The following is a 25,606-nucleotide window of genomic DNA, read 5'->3' on the forward strand; positions in this document are numbered from 1 at the left end:
TCCATTATGTTTCTATCTAAATATTATCTTGGTACTTTAATACATAAATTTAAAGATGAAAAAGGAGGTGCTCTTCATGTATGTTCAAGTCATAGGTCTATAATTTTTTCTTTTGAAAAATCCGCAAACTTTTTCCGAGTTGCAGCTAAATTGACATATTCCTATATCGGTTCCCCTTAGTTAATTCTCTGAGTTGCCTCCAGCCACTTCCTTAACACCTGACATAATGGGTTAGTATGAAGAGGGAAAGTTGGAATGAAAGAACAGGAGTTTTAACCAATTGTAATGTAAAATATCTCACTTTTGCAAATCTTACAAAAGCATATATTTGGGAACACAATGCTAGACTCTCTCCCAGGGCATTAGAATTTTCTCCTGCACCTGGAGGTTCCTGAAATTTAGGTTTCTTTAGCTTGGCAGGTAATTTGTTGTGGATCTTGGATTTCAGTTCTCTTTATGAGGGAATGCCTCTCTTTTGACTGGCCACTTACTAGACTCCCTTGTCTACACATCTTTCCCTTGGGTCTCTAAGACAAAAACACATTTTTCTGGGCATTGCAAGGGAAACTCCCTCTCTGTGCTATTTTACTCTGCCAGTGGACCTAAGTATCTTCATCTACCATAATATCTACATTTGGTACATTTGGTAAATCTCCTGAAACAGTCTCTAACTTCTGTGGACTCTAGAGAACAGGAGATAGGTCCCATCTCTGAGTGGTTCTCCAGAAGCCCCTTATTTGATCTGAGGTAAAGGTGAAACACCACCTTTGCTACATGGTGTTGCCTACCTCACAACTCAGTACATAACAGTTGTTTCAGGACTCTTCTACTTCTGCTTCTGTTGTAAATTGGTTAATGTTGGTTGATCTGGTATTATGATCTTAGTGTGTCTCTGTACACATGGCTTAGTCCCTGTTTGAGAGTAATTAGCATCTCTTCCTTTTGTGTTCAGTTTGGGGAGGCTGATCACCTGATGGAAAACTAAAGAGAATCATTTTAATACTAATTGGTGTCTTAGGTATCTACTGAATTGCTTTTGGCCCTTAGTTTTCTCCTGGAAATCCTGTACTGAACTGGGCACAAGTTTTTGAGGGCTCATGTATTCTAGGTTCTTTGACTGTTACCAAGAAAGCAAAAATAAACGGATTCATTATGAACATTCAAATGTAATATGAAGAATAATATGGCCATATATTAAGTGGTAGGTTTTTTTTTTTTTTAAGATTTTAAAATTTATTTTAGAGAGACCATGAGTAGGTGGAGAGGCAGAGGGAGCAGAGAAGAGATCCTCAAGCACACTCTCTGCCAAGCAGGGGAGACTGATGCAGGGCTGGACCCCGAGATCATGACCTGAGCCGAAATCCGGAGTCGCTTAACTAACTGAGCCACCCAGGTGCCCCTTACGCCATAGTTTCTAAACCCCACTGGAACCACCCAATATAAGAACAACTGTTTTCTTTAAAGTTATATGAGATTTTACAGAAGATTTGGGCTTTACCATAGCAACTATGATTGAACTTATGAAATTAAATATACTATATAATACATTTACTAGTAATTTTTCATTAAATTATTAGTGAATCCAAATGTGATATTGGAATGTTATAGCCGACTTTGAAGGACTTCATTTTTTCATTGAGTTTTGTAAATAGGGAAGATTTACCAGAGCGGGTAAATGGGGGATCAGTTTCTTATGTCCTTTATATGGGAATTTTATAGTTTGATTTGTATGTTTGAAATGATGCTCTTTTATATCTCTAGTACATAAAATTTTTGTGCTAGGGTCTAAAATTGCCGGTTTTTGTATACTGCTAAAACCTTAGGTGATGAAAATAAAAGATTTCTCTGGATTTGTATGTGAATCCTAAGTGGCCTCATTCTGCCACCTTCTGGCTGACTTCATATCTTCTAGTGGTATGAACTGAGACTCCTCTAACTGTTCCTGCCATGGTTGGCACATATCATTTATTTTGGGCCCTGGGAGATTTCACATGGGGTCAGTTTAAGCTGTAACTAGTTCTAGTACCCTAGGCTCACATTTATTTCTCAGTTCTAAAATGTCTCAGTTTATGGAATGTGATACCACATGATGATGTGAAGTGTTGTTTGTTGCCTTTAACAGTATGTAGTTATAACTACTTTTGGGTTTTCCTCAATATCAGTAGATATTACTTGAAATTAAGACATATCAAGTTTGTTAGATATTTTTCACAGTCACAATAAGAAAATTATTTGGAGAGTGATATAGGAATGGAGTTTACTGAAATCAAGGCTAAGTTCTTGGAAACTAATGTTAGGTTCCTTAATCACTTAACAGAGCTTGAAATAAAAGGAGAAACCAAGTGCATGTTAATGAAATCTTAGTACTTCTTTGGTTTTGTGACTCTTAAGTATACACTTTTCATTTATTCAAGAAAGATGTTGTTAAAGGTTTAAAATTTGAAGATATATTTGAAATAAGTATGATATACTTTTTAGGTAGAAGGAAATAGAATATAGGATATTACAATTTTATGACCTTTTGCAACATGCTTTATCTCTCTGTTCCTCTGGAAAATGAGATAATTATTGATCTCAAAGGTATGTTGTTATGAGAAGTATATGCATTATTTAGTTAATGCGAATGCTTACAACAGTGTCTGACATATAATAAGTAAGTATCATCAATCTTACAACATCCAGAATATATTTCATATTCTTACATATATTTTTATTAACATATAATGTATTATTTGCCCCAGGGGTACAGGTCTGTGAATGATCAGGCTTACACACTTCACAGCACTCACCATAACACATACTCTCTCTAATGCCCACAACCCAATCACCCTCTCCCTAACCCCCACCCCCCAGCAACCCTCAGTTTGTTTTGTGAGATTAAGAGTGTCTTATGATTTGTCTCCTTCCTAATCACATCTTGTTTCATCATATTCTTATATATTTTATAAGTAAATAGACTCCAAAATATCCTGGACAATGTTTTATATTTTCTTACAGTTTTATATCCAATGTGAAATTAGAATAGAGAAATTGAAGATAGTGAAAATGTATAGCCTGCTAAAGTAGTGTAGAAATATATGTGATATACTGGGACGTATCTTTGTGTGACTTATATTTGACTTGAAAAATCTAAAATTGTCTCATAAGAGCTATGGTGTATCTTAAAAAATGACTCAATTCAAAAACATTTATAGAATTTGTACTTTGTAGTCACCATTGTTTTAGATTCTAGAGATAGAAATTTAGGGGAGAAGCTCACGAGAAGAGTTAGAAGTATAAGCTAATTATTGTACACTGTGGTCAGTACAATGATGTGGGTGTTAATGTATTTTAGGAGTTAGAACTGAGGAACTAACACTGAAATAAACTTTGGGTAACAAGTAGGAATTTGCCAGGAGAAACTCATCTTACCTAAATGCAACTTTTATGCTTAATATTTTGACTACTGGTTTATCTGTACATTCCCACATTTTGTATTAGTAATATACTTTCTTTCATATCCAGAATGCTTTGTCATGCATCACCTGAAGAATGAGATTCTCAAGTGTTTGTATTTTAGTAGGGAAGGTCTGGCTTCCATTATGGTAATTCTGAGTAAAGGTAAACTGTATTTTTCTGGGTGTGCATTTGCAATGTTGTTATCTGAACCTGTAGCCCCCTACAATCACTTCCCCATTCTGTGGAGGTAGACCTATCATACTGGCCGTCCTGAGGCCAGAGTTTGCCCTTATCTATATGGATGAAGACTCTCATTTCAGTGAAAGGAATGATTCCATTTATGTAGTGGTAGTGGGAGTTGAAGGGATAAGTTCTATATTCTTCACTCCTGTATCAAGGATTTAGAAAGTCCCTCCATGGAGATTTAGATGTTGGACTGCCTGGCCATTATCTTGGCTAGTGAGTCAGTAGTGAGTCAATGGAAGATTCTCATCAACATAAAGGACTATAAGGGCTAGAGGGAGAGATCCCCTACATCAACTATGATTAGAAGCTTCATATTTTCAATTTCACACATTTAGTATTCTGAAAATAGAATGCCACTTTCCCCATCCCAATCACCTTATTACATTTAACTCTTGTCTCAGTTTTCTCTTGATGCCATGACAAATTACCTTAAATTCAGGGGTTTAAAACAACATCCATTTATTATCTCATAATTTTTTAAGTCATGGTTCTGTTAGGCTCTTATCTGGAGTTCCTGGGGAAGATTCTGCTTCCAGGGTCATTAATATTTTTAGCAGAATTCATTTTCTTTTGGTTACACAACTGAGGTCTCTGTTTCCTTGATGGTGTCATCTGGGGGCTGTTCGTAGCTCCTAGAGGCCTTTCGCTGGTCCTTGAACATGGACTCTAATATCTCAGAGCCAGTGTGTTGAATCCTTTTCATGCTTAGAATCTGATTGTTTCTTGTCCTGGCTCTCTTCTGCTTCCACTAGAGAGTCTCTGCTTTTAAGAGCTAATATGATTAGATCATTCTCACCTGGATAACCCTTAAGAACCTATTTTAAGGTCATTAATTAATAACCTTAATTTTATCTGCAAAGTCTCTTTAGCCATTTATTACAGCATATTTAAGGATCCATTGTTTCACTTTCAAGTATGGGGTTTTTTTTTTTTGTTTTTTTTTTTTTTAGATTTTATTTATTGAGAGAGAGAGAATGAGAGAGAGAGAGTGACCATGAGAAGGGGGAGGGTCAGAGGGAGAAGCAGACTCCCTGCTGAGTAGGGAGCCTGATGCGGGACTCGATCCTGAGACTCCAGGATCATGACCTGAACCGAAGGCAGTCACTTTAACCAACTGAGCCACCCAGGCACCCTCAAGTATGGTTTTGAACCAAAGTGGAAGATTGTGTGTACAAAGGCAGTAGAGTTTAAAAAAAAAAAGGGTAATGTTGTACTCAAGAAATGGTAGTTAAGTTAGCATTGTTATTGTTTGAGATATAAATTGGTAAAATGGAGCTAAACGGAGACCTGCTTGAGTTTGACAAAGGTCCTTGATTACTGTGCTAAGGGTTTAGATTTTTGTAGGCCTTCGAAGTCACTTGAGTTTGTTTTTCTTTGGAATGACATAGGATTGTGTTTTAGTAACATGACAAATATGAGAGAACTAAGACATTGGGAGCTTAGAGAAAAAAGTACCTTTTCTCCAAATCTCTGGTATGTATATCACAGTTTCATAGTCACCACCAAGAGAGAGATTTATTTACCATTTTAAGTAAATTTAAGCCATTCTTTTTTCCCCTGAGTAACCAGAAGTATAAAACACTTGATAAGGTAATTTTAAAATAAAGTTTAGAATGTAATAATGTGTTCTAGACTCCACTGCAACTATTTTTGAAATTTCCAATTTGATGTCTGTTTGACAAAACCTTTGTCATACTTCCAACCTGTTCTTTACCCTTCCCCCATCTTAGTAATTGGCATGACTATTTACCCAGATGCTCAAGGAAAAACATTGGTTATTTTTATAACTTTCTTTTATTCATTCTCCAGGTTCAGTGTGTCACCAGATTTCCCTGTTTCTCTAAAATATGTAAATGAAATTTGTCCATTTGTCTCTCTCACCACAATCTCAGTGTAAGTGACCACCATCTCTTGCCTGGACTTTTTAATAGTCTCAATTGTTTTCCCTGCTTCCATTCTTACTCTGAGCTTAACACAGACCCTCATCTCCCAATCCATTCTCTGCCTAGTAGTTCTGTTATTTCTGTCCATTCTTCTGTCAGGGTCTTTCATTCACTGATTCTTCTTCCTGGGTTACTCTTTTTCCATTAGCCTTTGATTTTCTCCTTTTCTTTATACTTCAGGTCTTGACAACTCAAAGTAAAGCCATGTTCCTTAGACATCTTTGATGACCCAATATAAAATAATCATCTCCCTGCAAGTTACACTCTGTCATATCTTCTCTTATTTCCTTCTTCACATTTCTTAATCTGAGAAGGGGAGTAACTGGGAAGGGTAGAGCACGTCATATTTATTCTTACCTATAGCCTTCATTTATGTAGATTGATCTTTTTGCTTTGCTGTTTTCACTTTTTCTGGTCTATGTAAATCCTGCTTTTCCTCCAAGACTCTTCTCAAGTTTTACATATTCCGTTCCATTTTCCTCAGTACCTAGTATACACTGAACCCTTCTTTCTATTCTTTATGGTTTTTTTGGTGCTTTAACGTCCTTTAGGCCTTTAAAGTCCCTTAAGTAGAAAATACTACTAGGGATGTTAGAGTTCTAAATGGTCAGTCTTTATCTTTATATTTGCTGTGGGGTCTTCCATATAGAACAAGTAGCTGGAGTTCCTTGATATGTGAGTTCTTTGACATGTTTGTTTGGGATAGTATATCAGTAAAGTTACTTTGTTAAAAAAAATTATCTCAAGCCATAAAAGATTAACTATACAGAAAAATTTGCATCCGTTCTACAGCTGTATATTTAGTTATATGTGATATAAATCTTCAATTATTACCTGTAGCAAATACTACTAGCTTTTACTTGACTTTTAAATTTCTTGAGTAGTTACTTTTACATAACTATATTATATTCTCTATAATTCAACACTTGGACATTATGAATACTCAGTATATATTTATGGGTGGTTATATATTCTCTGTTTCTTTGTTGATTAGGAAAAAAGAATTCAGGTCCATCGGCATGTGTTCATAAGTTCTCTGGAATGTAAATTACTTAAGCTAACTAAATGAGTGTGTTATATCAATATCAAAAATATTTTCTAAGAAGTTGTTAAAACTAACTCACTTTTTGCAATATCTGCCATTTTCCCAGGGAATAAAATATTCACTAGTAGAACTTTACTGTTTCAAGACCTAACCATTATCTCCTAGTTGAGTGAATGTAGGGAAACGGAAAAAAATCCACTGTGTATATTACCCAAGATACATTATAAAATGTGTACTTTTGCACATCAGGTGAAGATAAATAAGGGAGGAAAACCAAAGAGTAGCATAAGCTGGCTAAGTTGAAAAATTAGAAAATAGTGATTCATCAAATAAAATCTGAAAAACAGGTGCATCAGAGGTTTAAACATATCATTAAGAAGCAAAACAGGTGCATCAGCAGTTTAAACATATCACTAGGAAGCGTGATAATTTCCCTGTGTCCCTTAAAAATACCTGGAAAACATTGAGTTAGATATTCCAAAGCCTTTATTTGTTGGAAAAATAAAAACTGATGACAAAAATGTTGTATTGTGGAACTCCTCAGGAGGTATACTCAACTGTATCAGTATATTAAAAAATCTGCCCTTCCAGAAAAGAATGAAGGTAACTTACCTGCTAGTATTACTAATAGTTGCATTTAATTAGGTAAACAGTGTGAGTTCAGAACAATTAATCATTCGCCATAACTGTTTATTCATGATTCATTACTGAACTAGTTTACTGTCACTGACTATAATTTAAATGAGAATTTTGTGTTTTTTCTTTTTTTTTATATTTGATAGCTGTACACAGTAAATTTAGTTCTTATTCCCTGTTGAACTCTGACTTTTGAAAAGTTATTTTAATAATACACTGAATTATCTATATTAACTGTTTTCCTGTTTGGGGATTTACAGTTTTGTTTTGATAATACTTCAGTGAAAACACTTTATGCTTTGAAATAAATTTATTATTTCCTATTATACTAAGGATGAATATATGTTCAATGAGAATTTTTTATTTAAAGAAAACTGATTTGCAAAATTTTTCATTATGTTAAAAAAAAAAGAAAAGAATTAAAAAGTAGGATTTTGACCGGGACTCTTCAATTTCTGATCTATTTTTCATTAAGATTATTTCTATAATGTGGGTACCCCATCTGCTAAAAAATACAATTTTAAACAGGGTTTTTGACATACAGTATGGGACCAGAGAACTGACAACTTTCATATTTTTAGATCAATATTGACTTGATGTCAAATAAATGTCTATTTCTCTTTTGATGTGGAATAATAAGGTACTATCTTTGTATCTTAAATCAATTTATCTTATTACTTAATAAGCAAGATTATAAATGTTTTGGGTTGTTATACTTTGAGTATTTTTTACTATGTGATAATTTAGGCATTATGGAGAGTTAAGGATGAAAAATAGATTATGAGTATGAAAATTTATATATTTGAAAATATATTATTTTACCAAGCGTGAAACCATTAATTCCATATTAATGATGGCACCATCTTTGTTATTAGTAATAATTGTGCAGGAAGAGGGAAGGCTAATCATTGTGAAATATGCCCAAAGCATTGTTCAATAATGGTCTACTCTCTGAGGGAAAATATATTAGTAGAGCCTTATCTCAGTTTGGGGAGAGCATCCCTCCTAGTCCAGCCCCCTGTTGGCTTCCTTTCTCAAGAGGGAGAAAAGCTACATCATGGAGAAACACCTGTAAAGGTCACAGCCCAGAGAAACAGTCCAAACAGGAAACTAAGATTTAATTCTAAAATTATGGAATGCTTTTCCTCCCCCATACTTTACCCTCTTATCAAAATAAAGAAAGAAAACATCAATTATGCAAAGTGTGTGTGTGTGTGTGTGTGTGTGTGTGTGTGTGTATAACAGATATATAACAGGAATACAGTATAATAACAGTGAAATATAGCCTAAAGAGGCATGGACTCTGACAGAGAAGTACTGAGGGAAACCCGTAGCCAATAAGGGACTCAAAACAAAGATAATGGAGGAACTTGAAACTTCTGCCACCTATTATGAATATCAAACACAGCTCACCTCCTGGCCAAATTAACAGACCCACATAGTAAATGCTTATTTACCTCTGGTCCTATTTCCCAATGCCAAATAGTGAACTTTCAGCAAAAAGTTAGAGGACATCCCTAAAGACAAGAAAGAACAGTGTGAAAGACAATGCACCAGAAACAGACTCAATTGTTGGAATTATCAGATAGAGAATTTGAAATAACTGATTAAGACATAAGAACTGTAATGGAAATAGTAGACAATATGCAAGAAAACATGAATATTGTAAGCAGAGAGAAACTCTAAGGAAGTATCAAAAGCAAGCGCTAGAGGTTAAAAAAAAGACACTAACAAATAAATCCCTTTGATGAGTCATCAACAGAATGGACACAGCTGAGGAAAGAAATCATTGAGATTGAAGATAAATCAATGGGAAATACCTAAACTGACATGCAAAGAAAAAAAAGAATTGGGGGAAAAACCCCAGAACTGAACATCAATAACTATGAGATAGTTTTTTAAAGTGTAACATGCTTAATTGGAATACCAGAAGGAGAAGGAAAAGAAAAGAACTATTTGTGAAAGGAATAATGGCAGGAAATGGTACAAAATTAATTACAGACACCAAAACACAGACCCAAGAAGCTTGGAAAATACCAAGCAAAATAAATATCAAAATAACTACACCTAGGCACATCATACTCAAATTGCAGAAAACCAAAAACTATGAAAATCTTGAAAGAGGCCTTAGGAGGATGGTAAAAACCTTACCATTAGAGGAATTATGACAGCCTTCTCCTCACCCACCAAATGAGAAGAGTTTTAAGTATTTTAAGAGTTGAAAGAAAAAAGGCCACTAACAGATAATTCTGTATCCACTGAAATTATTCTTAAAAAGTGAAAGAGAAAGTCTAAGGGTATTTATTGTCAGCAGACTTGTCCTATAAGAAAAGACAGAAAGAAGTTCTTCAGGGAGAAGGAAAATTATATAGGTTAGAAATTTGGATATATATAAAGGAAGGAAAAGCACAAGAAAAAAGGAAGATAAAGTATTTTTATTATTCATTGATCTAGAGCATAACTAAGATAATAGTAACAAGGTACTGGGTGATTATGGAATATGGATAAATGAGAGGAAGGACAGCAGTGTCTATAAGGTTTAGGAGAAGGGGTTGGGGAATGCTCAATTATAAGTTACCCACACTACAAGAGCAGTATACTGCTATTTAAGGGTGGACCGAGATTAGTTAAAAATGTATATTTCAGGGCATCTGGCTGGCTCAGTGAGTAGAACATGCAACTCTTGATCTCAGGGTTGTAAGTTCATGCCCCACATTGGGTGTGGAGCTTTCTTTAAAAAATGTATACTGCAAACATTGGAATAACCACTAAAATTTTCCTGAAAAGAATAATTCATATGTTAAGAGAGTAGATTAAATGTAATAATATAAAATGTTCATTAAAATCAGAAGAGACAGAAAAGTAGGGGGAAAACACATGCAATGGGTAGAAAACAGTTATAAATATGTAGATATTAATATACTTATGATAATAGTTACTTTAAATGTGAATGGCTTAAATGCACTAATTAAAAGACAGATTTTGTCAGAGTGGGTAAAAAAATAAGACCCTTATATAAAAAGAAAGACCCAGTTATGTGTTATCTATGAGAAACTCACTTTAAATATAAAAAATTATATTAAAAAAATAAAGGGATGAAGAAAGATATACCATGTTATCACTAACCAAAAGAAAGCTGGAGTAACTATATTTCAGATAAAGTAGATTTCAGAGCAAGGAAAATTATGAAGGATAAAAACAACATTACATAATGATTTGGTGGTCAATTTTGCAAGAATTCTTAACAATCCTAAATATTGCACTTAACAAGATTATCAAAATACCTGAGGCAAAACCTGATAGAATTGGAAAGAGATATAGAAAAAGCCACTATAGCTGGAGACTTTAACACTCCTCTTAAGCAGAAAATCAGTAAGTATATAGATAATTGAACTACACTATCAGTCAACTGATCTAATTAACATTTATAGACTATTCCATTCAACCACATCAGAATATACATTCTTCTTTAGTTTGTGTTGAGCATAACCAAAAGAGATCACATTCTGGGCCATAAACCCCACCTATCATGTTTGAAGTACTCATGCAAAGTATATTCTCAGATCACAGTGGAATTAAACTAGAAACTGGTAACAAATTAAGCTGGAAAAATCCCAATTATAGAAATTAATTGAGGAATGTACTTTTAAATAACACCTGGGTCAAAGAAGAAGTCTCGAGAAATTTTAAAATAATATAAATGAAAATGAAAATACAATTTATCACAATTTGGGGGATTTAGCAAAAGCAGTGCTTAGCAGGCAATTTATAACCTTAAATGCATATACCAGAAAAGATGAAATATCTAAAATCAGTAACAATGAGTTTCTACCTTAGGAAAATAGAAAAAGAAAAATAATTTAAGCCCAATGCAAACTGAAGGAAGAAATAATACAGAGCAAAAATTGAATACAGGAAAACAATGAGAAAAATTGTTTTTAAAAGTTTGGTCTAGGGAAAAATCAATAAAATTGATAAATATCTAGGGAACCTAATTAAAAAAAAAAAAACCATGAAAAGCCCAAATTATCAATATCAGAACTGAAAGCTGGATGATCAGTATAGCCCCTAAGGGCATTAAAAGGTAATAAAAGAATACTATGAAAAATTCTAGGCCCAGAAAGTGATAGCTCTGATGAAATGGGCCAGTTTTTTGAAGGACATAGATTATCAAAACTGACAAAAGGAGAAATAGGTAATTGAATAGGTCTATATCTATTAAAACTGAATCAATAATTTGAAAATTAATAATTAAGAAATAATTTCTGAAAAGCATCAGGATCAGATGGATTCACTAGTGAATTCTACCAGATAAAACTCTATTATAAGATAAAAAACATGGTTGCCTGGGTGGCTCAGTTTGTTAAGCATCTGACTCTTGATTTCAGCTTAGATCGTGATCTCAGGGTTGTGAGATCAAGCCCCACATCAAGCTCCATGCTGGGCATGGAGCCTGCTTAAGATTCTGTCTCTCTCTGTCCTTCCTCCCTGCCACTTGCACTCTCTTTCCCTTAAAAAAGGGGGAAAACATCCAATTAAGAAGTGGGCAAAAGATCTGGACAGACATCTCACTAACAATAATGATGGTAAATAAGCATGTAAGAAGATGCTCATTGTCACTAGGGAATTGCAAATTAAAATAACAGTAGGATACTACTATACATCTTTTAGAATAACTAAAGTAAAGACATACACAAGTTGCCAATTTCTTATAAGAACAGTGGGAACTCCTTTCATTGGTGATGGTGATAAAAAATAGTACAGCCATTTTGGAAGACATTTAGGCAATTTCCTGCAAAGCTAAGCATAGCCTTACCATACATGTCAATAATCACACTGCTAGGAATTTAATTTACTATACTGATTTTAAAACTATGTCCACACAAAAACCTGCACATGAAAATTTACAGCTTCTATTTTTAATTGCCAAAAACTGGAAGCAACCATGGTCCTTCAGTAGGTGAATTGATAAACAGACTGTGGTATATCCATATGATAGGTTATTATTCAGTGATAAAAAGAAATAAGACATAAAGCCACAACAAGACATGCATGAATTTTAAATGCATATTGCTAAGTGATAGAAGCAGTCTGAAAAGTCTGCATGTGACTCCAATTTTGACACCATGGAAAAGGCAAAACTCTAGTAATGGTAAAAAGTTCAGTAGGTGCCAAAGATTGGGGAACCACAGGATATTTACAAAGGTGGTAAAATTTCTGTATGATAATGTAATTGTGGTTACATGACATTATGCATTTGTCCACATCCATAGTGCCTTCATACAAAGTAAATCTGAATGTATGTAATTTTTTCATATATGTAATTTTTAAAAACATCATATAGAAAATTGAGTGATCCCAGAATTAAATTCAGACTGTGACAAAACAATCTAATTGTATTGCAAATTCATGAAACAACCTTACTGAAGATGAGTCAAAAGATGCTGACCTGAGTAAATTTGGAAAAAAGTGAAATCTGTAAGAGTAGAGGCAAAAGTACATATTAGTGTACACTAGTTGATAAAGTTGTTTCCTATGGGGTTAAAGTTATTAACTGTACCAGGTTAACAATTCTGATACTGCCACATGTGTATACTGAAATTGAACAAGTGAGTAAATGAATGGTGGATGGTGGAAGCCAGGTTTCTCACTGTTGGAGTGGGAGTTTTTAAGTAAGTAAGGAGGGAGAGTAAAATGAATCATGCAGGCGCCTGCGTGGCTCAGCTGGTTGAGCGACTGCCTTCGGCTCAGGTCATGACCCTGGACTTGCAGGATCTCGTCCTGCATCGGGCTCCCAGCTCCTTGGGGAGTCTGCTTCTCCCTCTGACCCTCTCCTCTCTTATGCTCTATCTCACTCATTCTTCTCAAATAAAGAAAATCTTAAAAAAAAAAAAAAGAATCATGCAGTAATGGATTAGAGTTGGAGACACTAGGAAGAACTCATTTTTATTTCATTATGGACACAACTGATTACATGTAGAAATACAGATATGGTTGTAAAACATTTGTATACACATATATTTCTTGGCTCATCAGCTGAGAAGGCCTAGAGGCAACAACACTCTAGTAGCAACATACTCACCTAGTTCTCAGATCTTTGTTTCTAATACCATTCTCCAGTAAAAGGAAATAGGGCTCCTTGGAGAAATGGCTGATTCTAGAATTGGGGCAGGAAGTATACAAAATGAGCATGGGCCATGTTGTAGTGTTAGAAAGTAAATGTTCAAACATATATGCAAGTGTGCATGTGCTCATGCAAACATACCATTTTATCTCAATGGGACATAGGAGGCAATTGAAAGAGTTTCCAATGGTCAAATCTTGAATAATATAAGCAAAAAAATTAATAACATAGTATTGGATTATAACTCAAAATATAAAGTAAACATCCATGTGTCCATACTGAATGTAAATAAATGATTGAATGAATAAATCAGGGAGAAGAGACACATTGCCCAGATAGAGGAATTCCACTCTGTCTTCAAGGAATTAGAGTATAATTCCCCTTTCTTTAAGTGTGCGCTGGGCATAGTGACCTCATTCCAACAAGTACAGTATGGATGAGGGTGAAGGGAGTAACTACAGTGGAGGCACTTGAAAAACGCTACCTAAACCAGTAACAAGAATACCATTCACAGTGATAAGTCATGTTGATAGTATATATCCTTGATATGTTATGATACAAATGGCACTTTACTTCTGTTTCCTCAGTAGCCCATAATCCCAGCTAATCATGAAAAATAAACAAAACCCAAAAATACTAACTGAGGAACACTTTACTACATACTTGACCAATACTCCTCAAAATTGTCAAGGTCATCAAAACAAGGAAAATCTGAGAAGAAGTCTAAGGAAACATGAGTCATGACAGCCAAGAGGAGCCAAATGAGACATCAGTACTAAATGCAATGTAGTATCCTAGATGGGGTCCTGGAACAGGAAAAGGACATTAGATTAAAGCTAAGGAAATCTGATTAAACTATGGCCTTTGGTTAACAATAATATATCAAAATTGACTCATTAATTGTACAAATTTGCCATACTAATGTGAGATGTTAATAATAACTGAAACGTGTGTGTTGGGTATATGGCAACCCTATGGTATCTTTGCAGTTTTTCCATAAATCTAAAAACTGTTCTAAAATTAAAGTTTATTTTGCCAAAAAGTTCCATTTTACATAGGTCTTAAAATGTAAATTATGTATTTTGTCAGGAAGTATCAAGTTGCCAAGGATTTGGAATGGAAAGAAGGAAAGCTTATGAAGAGGCATGAGAAAAGTTCATTATCTTGATTTATGGTCTCACAGTTGTATTTATATCTCAAAACGCCAAATTTCACACTTTGGATATTTGCAGTTTATTGTATGTCAGTTATATTCATGAAAACTTTTTTTTTTTAACAAATAGGGAACAAACAGAAAAGAAATAAAGAAAACAATAGACCTTGAGCCAATAATATCAATAATTACAGTAAATATAAATGATTTAAACAAGACTCAGCTAGATGTTGTAACAAGAAGTCAACTTTAAATATGCTGATATAATATTTAAAAGCAAAAGAATGGGGGAAAGATAAGTCCATCTTGATACTCTTGTTCGACATGATCACTGAAAGTCCTAGAAATAGAACAAACTATATCTGTTCAAAGATGACAAGCTTGCCTACATAGAAAATCCTAAGAAATCTACAAAAAGAAAAAGGCTCCTAAAACTAATAAGTGTGCTTAGCAAGGTTGCAATATACAAGGTTAAAATATAAAAATAAGTGATGTTTCTGTATACTAGCAATGAACAACTGCAAACATTTTTAAAGTACTATTTACAGTCACAATCACAATCAATAACTCCAATTTTAAAAAATGGTATGTAGGTATAACTCTTAACAAAATATTTGCAGGATCTTTATTCTCAAGATTATAAAACACTAATGAAAGAAATCAAAGACCCAAGTAAATGAAGAGATAACTCTATGATCATAGATTGAAAGACTCAGTATATTGAGATATCATTTCTCTCAATAAACACAATCTTAATAAAGTCCCAGCAAGGGAGCACCTGGCTGGCTCAGTCATTAAGTATCTGCCTTTGGCTCAGATCATGATCCCACAGTCCTGGGATGGACCTCTGCATCCTGCTGCCTGCTCAGCGAGAAGCCTGCTTCTTCCTCTTCCACTGCCCCTGCTCGTATTTCCTCTCTTGCTGTCTCCCTCCGTCAAATAAATAAATAAAATCTTTTAAAATAAAAATAAATGAAAAATGAAAAAATAAAGTCCCAGCAAGATTATTTTTGTAGACATAGACAATCTTAAAATATATATAGAAAGGTTAAGGAACTCTGATAATCAAAACAATTAAGAAGAAAATAATGTTGGAACATTTACACTATCAGATTTAAGATTTACTAGAAAACTGTAATAACCAACACACTATGGTATAGATGAAAGAACTGACACATACACAAATCTGTGGAACATGATAAAGTCCAGAATAGACCCAGACAAATATTGTTAATTGATTTTTGACAAAGGTGCAAAGGCAATTCAGTTGTTAATGGATATATAAATTGTGGTAAATCATACAATGGAATACTATTCAGCAATTTAAAAAATGAGTGAACTATTGAAACACAACAAGGATGAGCCTCAGGTGTTAACACTGTGCTAAATGAAATAAGCCAGTCTTAAAAGTTTGAATCCATTCATAAAATATGTGAATCCATTTAAGTCATTTTTTTGAAAGGCAAAACCATTACCTTAAAACCTTTATTTGAAGAGCAGGGGTCATGGTCATACTATTTGCCCTCTACATGGACAAATACATAATTTATGTATCACATATGCTTCCATGTTTTTCTTTTCTTTAACCTTGAAATTCTAAAGTACATAGTTATTCTTGGCCTCAGCATGATTGTGAACCTAAAGGTAGACAATGAAGTCACATGGCTCTAAGGTGACCGATCATCTGAATGGAAACATTCTAATAAAAAGATTCTTAGATGCTGAACAGTATTTCCAAGAACGAATTCCACCCTCCTGCTGTTCTTTTATTCTGACTTCCCCATCTTTTTTTTTTTTTTTTAAAGATTTTGTTATTTGAGACAGAGAGAGGGAGAAGGAGATGCAGACTCCCTGCTGAGCCCCCCACTTCCCTATCCCTATTGGAAAAATACTGCATTTGAAAAAATCTTTACTTCCTTTGTTGATCACTGTTGTGCAGTACAAAGGAGCTTTGATCTAGGAGCCAGAAGACTTAAGTGACTTTGTGCAAGTCACTTAGTGTTTCTCAGTTTATTTTCTCATCTTAAAGTAGAGATAATAACACCTGTCCTGCCTACTTCATTTGTAAAGATCTGATAAGCCAGTAGAAATTCCCATTTTGTATGTTGTAAAGTAATTGGTAAGTAAATATAAGGTTTCACCACTATTACTAAATATAGGAAAAGAAAAACCTGTTTTGTGGTATAACAGGAGATTCAACTCTGCAAATTGTTATAATCTCAAAAATTAATGCAGAATGAATAATAAGGACTTCATAATCTCAAAGTTGATTACTCTGGTTTTATTATCATACATTATTTAATTAAATTATTAATAGGGTATAAAATATGCTGTTATACCAAATTTGGAGTACAGGGCTAGACATTTTAGTACAAATTAAAGTTCTGTAAATACCATCAGGATGAATAACAAGCAATATACTTCTTAAGATTAATTTCAATTAATCAAATTATGAAGGAAGGAATTCAGTTTTAGTAAAAGCTGTAGTTATTTCCTTCTAGCAGTAGATGCCAGTAGAGTTCTTCTTTTTAATAAAAATCAAGTTGCCTAAGTACTTACATAGCAACAACTTCCTGGTCACATTACCATATATAGAAACATTGCTCTGCAGACTAAAGATTCTACTTTCTATAAGGACTTTGTAACAAATGGAAACAGTTTTACTGAAAAAACAGTCCAGGTTTCAAATGTAGGGTTTTCACTCATCTAGTAAGGCTTACTTCCTCCCCATCCTTCTTCTATTTACTTTGCTGTTAATAGCCTTAGGTATTGTTTTAAATAAATGAATCTTAGTGTTCTAGTTAGGACTCTGGAATATCTGTTCTAAGCTTGAGCAACCTTGAATATGTCTGGCTAAACATGTTAAAGATGATATGGTGGGGTTGAAGTGTTAGGATTAGTTCGTTCATTTGGAAGAGAATACCATGAGTTGAATATTTTGGGAAGGTTAATGTGTCAGAGATGAGTGATTGAAAGAAATGACTGGAAGCAGGGAAAACAAGTTATTTTAGAAATTCACATTTGCACATTATAAAAATGAAACCCAAAGAATGAACAAAATTTAGTAACTGTAGAAAAAAAGAGTTCAATGACATTGCATAAATAAAATTAAAACGTTTTCAAGTATTTAATGATTTTACTTAGACCTTTAATTTGTTAGAAATGAATGCTTTCATTTTTAGGGGGAGACGAACCGTGAGAGACTGTGGATTCTGAGAAACAAACTGAGGGTTTTGGAGGGGAGGAGGCTAAGGGGTTGGGTGAACCTGGAGGTGGGTATTAAGGATGGCACATATTGTATGGAGCACTGGGTATAGTGCATAAAAAATGAATCTTGGGACACTGAAAACAAAAATAAAATTACAAAAAAAAAGAATGCTTTCTTGAACATATTGAGTATATAATACATGCTCTATATTGATGAATTCAAGTAACATAATTTGAGACATAAATTTATAAATAGCAAGTTTTAACACAGAAGTTTAAATCAGTGGAGAAAGAAGAGAGCAATTTATTTTCTAAGAAATATGTTGGAAAATTCAGTGAAGAGGTGACACTTGGAGTGAGTCTCAAGGATGAAAGAAATTTCTCCTCTAAGACAGCAAGGCAGAGAATTAAGGGATTTCATCCACTTCAGGCCCTGTAGTCCTTCCATGCTCTGTAGAGACTGAACAAACTGCAGACACTTGTTCAGTCCTGTTTTGTGTAAAGCACTGTCAGATGTTTAAAAAAATTATCTATTCTTATACACACATGTTTACACAGAAAGCTACAGATTTTAAAAGCTTAGTATTATAGATACTGTTCCCTATTTGGTTACATTGATACTAATTTTATTACACAAAACAAAATATACAACAGTGGAGCTGTTACTTGGCAAAATTCATAAGTCAATTTGTGTGTGTGTGTGTGTGTGTGTGTGTGTTGTCCTAAACTGATTATATTATTGTTCCAGTTTATTTATTATTGTTGTTCCTATTCTATTTGTCAAGCAGCTGGCAGGAAATTTGGACTAAGATATTTTTAGGTAGATCCTCTCTCTCCCCCAAGGAGAAAAGCATATAGATTTTTCATCCTTTAATTAGTGTCAAAAGGCAAGTACTCGAGTTCATAATTAAGTGTCACAGGTTACTTTTTTCCTGCAATTGGCCAATGGCAAATTTTACTTTCTTTTAATCAAAGGAGTTGTTTCTAAGTCAGACCTAAAGTTAGGGATCAGTGAAGAAGTAGTACTCAGTGTTAAGTTTTAAAAATTAAGATGTTTCAGTAAACTAGAAGGAATTTTTTTTTTCAGTTGAAATGTTTTGCTGTGGCTGATTTTACGTAACTTTAAATCTTATATTTTGTTCATTTTTTCATATTTTAAAATGTACTGCTGATAAACACTTGTCAGCAGATGGTAAGTTTGATAAGCAGTACTCATATACTACATTTTTGTAGTTCCTGTATATATTAGACTTAAGTCAATGAGTTAGCAACATTTGGTTCTTTTTTTAAAGTGCTAGTTCAGATATTTCTTAGTTAAAACATGTTATAAAGTTGTTTTGCAAGGGCTTTTAATATCCAGTTTATATGAGTTTTCAGTGAAAAGTTAACTGCTTATCAGGATTCATAAAATCTGTACATTAGCTGATTTCCTGGAAAAAAAAAAAAAAAAACCACACAACCTTTTTAACATATTATATTTGGAGAGTGGTTTGGCCTTGAATTGTTTGCATAGAGTTGTAATACATGTTTAACTAGTTTTCTTTTTGAAAAGTTTTTTTCAGTCTGTATATAAAGTCTTATCTTTAATGTTCTCACTAAGATTAAACACTCTTAAGCATAAAACCATTTAGACTGATATTGCAAGTCTTTAAAATCCCCATCTCTAGTTGAGATGAAGGGTTTGCTAAGAAAGGCTCAGTAATGTACTGTTTTATATTAACAGGAAACAGAGCAGCAGTAGTGGTTTGAATACCCTGCAAACAGGAAGTTTGACACATGCATAGCTCTTAGCTTCTGTGTAAGAACTTGTTGAGCTTCTTCTGAAAATATTTTCATTTACTTTAAGTAAAGTGCAAATGCACATGAATGGCAGCTTATAAAGAACTACCCTGTAACCAGTATACGGGTACAACTGCTCTTCAGAAATTGGAAGGTTTTGCTAGCCGATTATTTCATAGACATTCTAAAAGTACTGCACATGATCAGAAAACTGCTCTGGAAAATGACAGCCTTCATTTCTCTGAGCATACTGCTTTATGGGACAGATCAAGTAAGTTTTGTTTGTTTTTTTTTTAATGATACATTTTAACTAGAAGCTAAAATACTAATTGGAGTTTTAGAATCAAACATAAAGAACAATGTTTTGTCTTTTTGTGATTCATACAAGGACATTTTGCAGGATGAAGTTGCAAAATCCCACAAAACTTGATTATAAGTTGAACTGAATCGTGTAGTTCATTGTTTTGTTTTATATGTGACCATTAAGTCCCATGTCAGTAGGAAATTTTCTACAGAATTTTATGTCATGTCTAGTGAATGTTAGTTTGTTTTTATTTTTTGTTCTTATATGAAAGTGAAAAGCCTAAATTTTAGAAAGAATAATCAGTTTATTTTTTTTTAAGTTTTTTGGATTTATAATCCTTAAAATTTAAAAGGGCAGAAGACTCTGGAATTTATAATTAAAGTTCTACTGTGTTTACCATTTTTTATTTTTAAGTACCTGTGTGAAAGTTACTTCAGGTTTTTTTATAAGCAGGATTTCTAATATGAAAGCATAGTATAATTACTCTATGTAAAATCTTATATTTATAACATAATAAATATCAAAAGCTTTTATATTTTTATTTTATGTTATTTTAATTGTGGTTAAAGGAGGGAAAACTTGTTTATGCATACATCACATTCTTTCCAGGCATGTTAAAATGTTTGAACTTGGTGCTTTGCTAAAATGTAACCATTTTTGGTGACATGCACTTTAAAAGATAAATTTCAGGTATAAACAATACCAGTACCTCCATTCCACATCTCACCAAAAATACCCTCCCCGAGGTATTTTTGTCATTGTGATTAAAGGAACAATAGAATTACCCTTGGTACCTTTGCCCTTTTTGCTGTGTTTGATGATCAAATAGCACTAGGTTTTGCTTTTTTCTGTTTATATATTCCATTGCAGTTTAAAACTCAGTTTAAAAAAATAAAACAAACCAAGAATGGTTTACAAAATTTAGTCCTTGGTTTTTTACAGTACCTTCATGGTTCTATAGAAGTTTATTTGAATTATTTATTTACTGCATCAGAATTTTTTTTTACCTCCTTTGAGCTGTTTTAAGGAGAAAGTAAAGAACACATATATTGTTAAAATTCTTCTTACTTGAAGGTTTTGATTGTTTATAATTAATCCTTACTGTAAAGCAGGTCGATAGATGAGGAATCTCAAATATCTTCAAGGTAATGAACTGTTAAATATTAGAAATAATTCTACATTATTAAGATTAACCAAACAGCAGAAGTTTGTTATTCATTCCACTTGTCCTGTTCTATTAAATTGCACTCTTCTAGGTCCCTTTGGAAATCTTTTTCATGCATTTGGAAGACCTTTTAATTAAGCGTTCAATTAAGAATGGAGACAGTACTGAATTAGTTTCTGTTTCACTAGTACCTACTCCTCCAAAACAGACATAGTAGGTGTCTGTTTAGTAAATGTATCTCAAATGTGTTTGATGAATGAATGAGATCACAGGCTTGTAATAAAACTTATGTTTGAACCATACTGTCACTATTTCTTAAAAATGTATGGGGCCTGTGATGTTTTCTGAAACACATTTTAAAACTAACTATTGAAGATAACATCATGAGCATGATTTCTTTTAGAAAAAAGAGACTGATGGGGCGCCTGGGTGGCTCAGTGGGTTAAAGCCTCTGCCTTCGGCTCAGGTTGTGATTCTAGGGTCCTGGAATAGAGCCCCACATTGGGCTCTCTGCTCAGCCCACTGCCTACCTCTCTGCCTACTTGTGATCTCTGTCGGTCAAATAAATAAATAAAATCTTTAAAAAAAAAAAAAAGAAAAAAGAAAAAAAGAGACTGATAAAATGCTGTTAACATTTTTCTGAATTGTGATGTCACAAAATAAAATAAATAGTACACTTGTAACACAAGTAAAATTAGGTGCAGGCCTTATAGCCCTGCAAATAATAGGCATGACACAAGAAATATTTAGAATAACTGAATATTCATTAATCAAGTATTTCTTCTACTCTCTTCTCTCTTTCATATCCCAAAAATATCAAAAGACACAATAATTTTATATACATAATGATGGGTATAGTAAACACAAGCTCTAGTTTTCTGTTATGGAGTGTGTTACTGTAGAGGAGAAAACACTGATGCAACAGAAACAGAAATCCTATCATTTCAAAATTCCAGGGTTTATTTTTGTGATGAAAGCACAAATTACCATTTACAGAGTGAGTTATAGAAGGAACTTTTACTATATGAAGTTTTTATGAAAACCACATTCTTCAAAGCTACTTAAAGCATTCTACTTGTATGACTTGTTTGACAAGAAAAAAGAATGTACTATCTCCTGATAATAAACATTCTGAATATGCTTGTTCCAAAAGTGCTATTTTAAGAAATCAACTAAGCACAGAAAATACATGTAATTTTTTTTAAATTGCCTGTTGAGTAAAGATTAATTACCAATTTAAGCATTTATGAAATGTAACAAGTTTTAATCCAAGTTTTTTCTCGAGTGATAGTAAATATAGGAAGAAATACAGTATAAAAGCCACACAGAACTGTGTTTTATCTTCTGTTATTAAACTAAGTAACAGGAATTCCTGTTTGATAACATAAATATTTAACAGCTGATTCCATCTACATATAAGTACAAGAAGTTCAAAAGAAAAACATGGAGGAATTCTGCTTTTTGTTCTGACTCAGAATGAACAGGAGTATTGATGTTCATTGAGTTCTCTTTGTAGCAAATGTATTATGGTTAGCTTTTAAATCTTTCTTTGATCATAAGTGGTATATCAAATTATACAATGCTGAACTTAATTGAAGTTTTCACGATTTAAATCTTGGACTTTATACACTTAATTAATGTCTAATAACATTTTAAGGACTAAATAGGTGAATACCATCAAACACTTTTTTTATTCTCCTTCCCCATGAATTGACAAGCTATTTTTCTGGTAGATAAAAAGCTGTATGAGTGAATCTTAGATTTACGTATCATATTAAACAAATACACAATTTTATATATAGATTTCTTCAGGTAGGATTAGATAACTAAAATGGTTTATCAGGCCACTTTATCTAGTTAGTTTTACCTTTCCAAAGCTCATACGATCTTTAAGACAATTCACTTTCATGTTTTTTTTTTTTCCCTTGAAGATTAATTTATTCATTTTAGAGAGGGGCAGGGAGGAGCAGTGGGAGAGAGAGAAATCTCAAGCAGACTCCATACTGAATGTGGAGCCCAATGTGGGGCTGGATCTCATGACCCTGAGATCATGTCATGAATTGAAATCAATAGTCAGACACGTAACTGACTGAGCCACCCAGATACCACTTTCATGTTTATTTCTTAGGCCACTGAATCTTTGTTACTGCAACTTCCTTTTTTTCCCCATTGTAACTTCTAAGCTAGAACACCATCCACATTATCCTTTTATCTGCTTTTTCTATCAGCAGCTATTCCATAAGTTTCTTGGTAGCAATCCATTTTTAGTCATTTGGCAAATGTTTTTGAGAATTTACTGTATCATGGTCTATAAATGGGCTATGGGAAAAATAAGTTCTAGTTCTTACCTTCAAAAACAAGAGTAGGAAGAGCAAACATACAACCAACATAATATTTAAGGTATAGTGAAATGGTTACTTAAAATTGTAAGTTTACTGTAGGAGCTTAGTGTAAGAAGAAATTAACATTGAGGGGAGATGGGACTACCTTTAAGAATATGAAGAATGAATTGACTTCTGAGACTCAGAAAAGGAGGAAAAGGTTATTTTAATATAAGAAAATAAATAACATACACAAATATGTGAAAACATGAAAATTTAGGGTTTACTTAATAAAAGACATGGTAAGATATTAGAAGGGTAGCCTGTAGATCTGATCTTGGAAATCTATCATATACTCAGAATTTTGAACTACATTCTAATAGACAGTGGGGAGCTAATCTGTTTTTTTTAAGTGGAAGATAGTATATGTGCGGTCTTTGTTAAAAGGGCCTAAAGAATTTTAATTTTAACTAGCATAATAAAGGAAAAGTTAACTGGCTTATTCTGCCAGGAAATAAGCAGGAAATTTGGATACTAAAGATTTTCTATTTCAGCTGGGCAGGTATTTACAACTAAGACTTTTGGTCAGTACATGACCATGGCAAATGAATAGTCAGACACTGGATTCCCTTTACAATAACAGTGCTAATTTAAGATGTTTCTTCTCTCTGGAATTCCTTTTCCTTTCTCCCACCAGTGGTAAGATCTGCTCTTACGTTCAGACTCTGTTCAATTACTATCTCTAACAAAAATCACCAGAGCATTCTTTTCCTATTTTTCATTCCAATAAAATTCATAATCTTCTTTCTTTGTTCTCCTATCATCTTATGCTCACTTCAATTATTGTTTATTTTATAGATTTTAAAAAAGTTTTTATTTTTTAGTAATAGTTTTATTATTAAAGTTATATTACATTATTCCTTAAGTTACATATCTCCCATATTTGACTTTGAACTCCTAGAGGGCATAAATTTGTCAATTTATTTTTGGTATTACCAGCCTATTTCTCAATAAACACTGAGTTGTTTGTTATATTGCCTTTAAATATCACTATGGTCTTACACTAACAAGCATTCTTTAATTTGTTCTATTATGATCTTTGCGATTTATTTCAAAGGCTTATGGTTACTAACCAAAAGCAGTAAGATGCTGGCCTGAACATGGAAAATACCACTTTCCAGAGGCACTAAACTCTTCAGCATTATATGTGCATTTTTATCATGATTCTTATAAGAACTTGAATAATCAGCAGACCTTATACTAAGCTAATGGGAAAATTAAGTAATTTAACATTAGAAAATGTTTCCATGGGCTACTTAGCAATGCCATATTGTATATCAAGTATAATAACATAAAAGTAGCTTCTATTTGCTTGTGTTTTGCAAGAGTAACCATACTACATGGTTAGAGAAAAAGGAAGATTAAGTATATATTCTAGGTATTGTCTTGCTACTCGAAGTGTGTTGCCAATCCAACAGCATTAGCATCACCTGGGAGCCTGTTGCAAAGGAAAACGCTCTGGATGCCTGGGTGACTCAGTCAGTTAAGTGTCTGCCTTTGGCTTATGTCCTGATCCCTGGGTCCTGGATAGAGTCCCACATCGGGCTCCTTGCTTAGCAGGGAATCTGCTTCTCTCTCTGCCTGTTGTTCCCCCTGCTTGTGTTCTCTCTCTCTGACAAATAAATAAATAAAATATTTTTCAAAAAAAGAAAAACCCTCAGGCCCTATCAAACCTGAGTCAGAATCTTCATTTTAACAGAATTATCCAGCTGATTGATACGCACATTAAAGTTAGAGAAGCACTTTTTCCCTAGTAATATTTTAATCCTATTACCAAATAATATATCTTCACTGGAGAAAAATTTGCAAACCTTAGAAAAGAACAACAACAACAAAAAGAAACCACACAATTCCACCAAAAGATAACCACTGCTAAAACCTTTTGTACATATAGTCTTGTAGCTCTAGATATCTTTTGTATATATAGACTGCTTTTTGCATAGATGAACAAATTTCCACCAGCCCCTCAATTTGGATCTTTTAGTGCACAGTATTTTATTACATTTTTGCTTGTCATAAAGAGTTGTTACATAATACATTTTAAGATGGCTGTTTTGTATTCAATTGTATTCAATTTGTATTCAATTGAAGGATGTAACACTATTTAACTGATCACTGGCCATCTAGACTGTTTTTAATTTTTGTTATTATACAAAAAAATGCTGTGATAAACATCCTTTTAGTG

General features: G+C 33.4%; 1 protein-coding gene across 2 annotated transcripts in view; it reads left to right on the top strand.

The window, feature by feature from the left end:
• Positions 1-25,606, top strand: part of PRKACB (protein kinase cAMP-activated catalytic subunit beta) — a 131,336-nt gene that overhangs the window by 42,642 nt on the left and 63,088 nt on the right. Inside the window, exon 1 of one of the 2 annotated variants that reach the window (XM_004752711.3) lies at positions 19,554-19,842. The exons of the other annotated variant lie outside the window; for it this stretch is intronic. Within the exon in view, the coding sequence (XP_004752768.1) occupies positions 19,659-19,842 (184 nt within the window). The 5' untranslated portion in view covers positions 19,554-19,658. Of the gene's footprint in view, positions 1-19,553; positions 19,843-25,606 lie in introns of those variants that run through there. 2 annotated transcript variants of the gene reach the window in all.

Source organism: Mustela putorius, unplaced genomic scaffold, assembly GCF_011764305.1.
Source record: "Mustela putorius furo isolate JIRA1106 unplaced genomic scaffold, ASM1176430v1.1 tig00003853_pilon_pilon_pilon, whole genome shotgun sequence".
In the NCBI taxonomy this organism is placed as follows: Eukaryota; Metazoa; Chordata; class Mammalia; order Carnivora; family Mustelidae; genus Mustela; species Mustela putorius.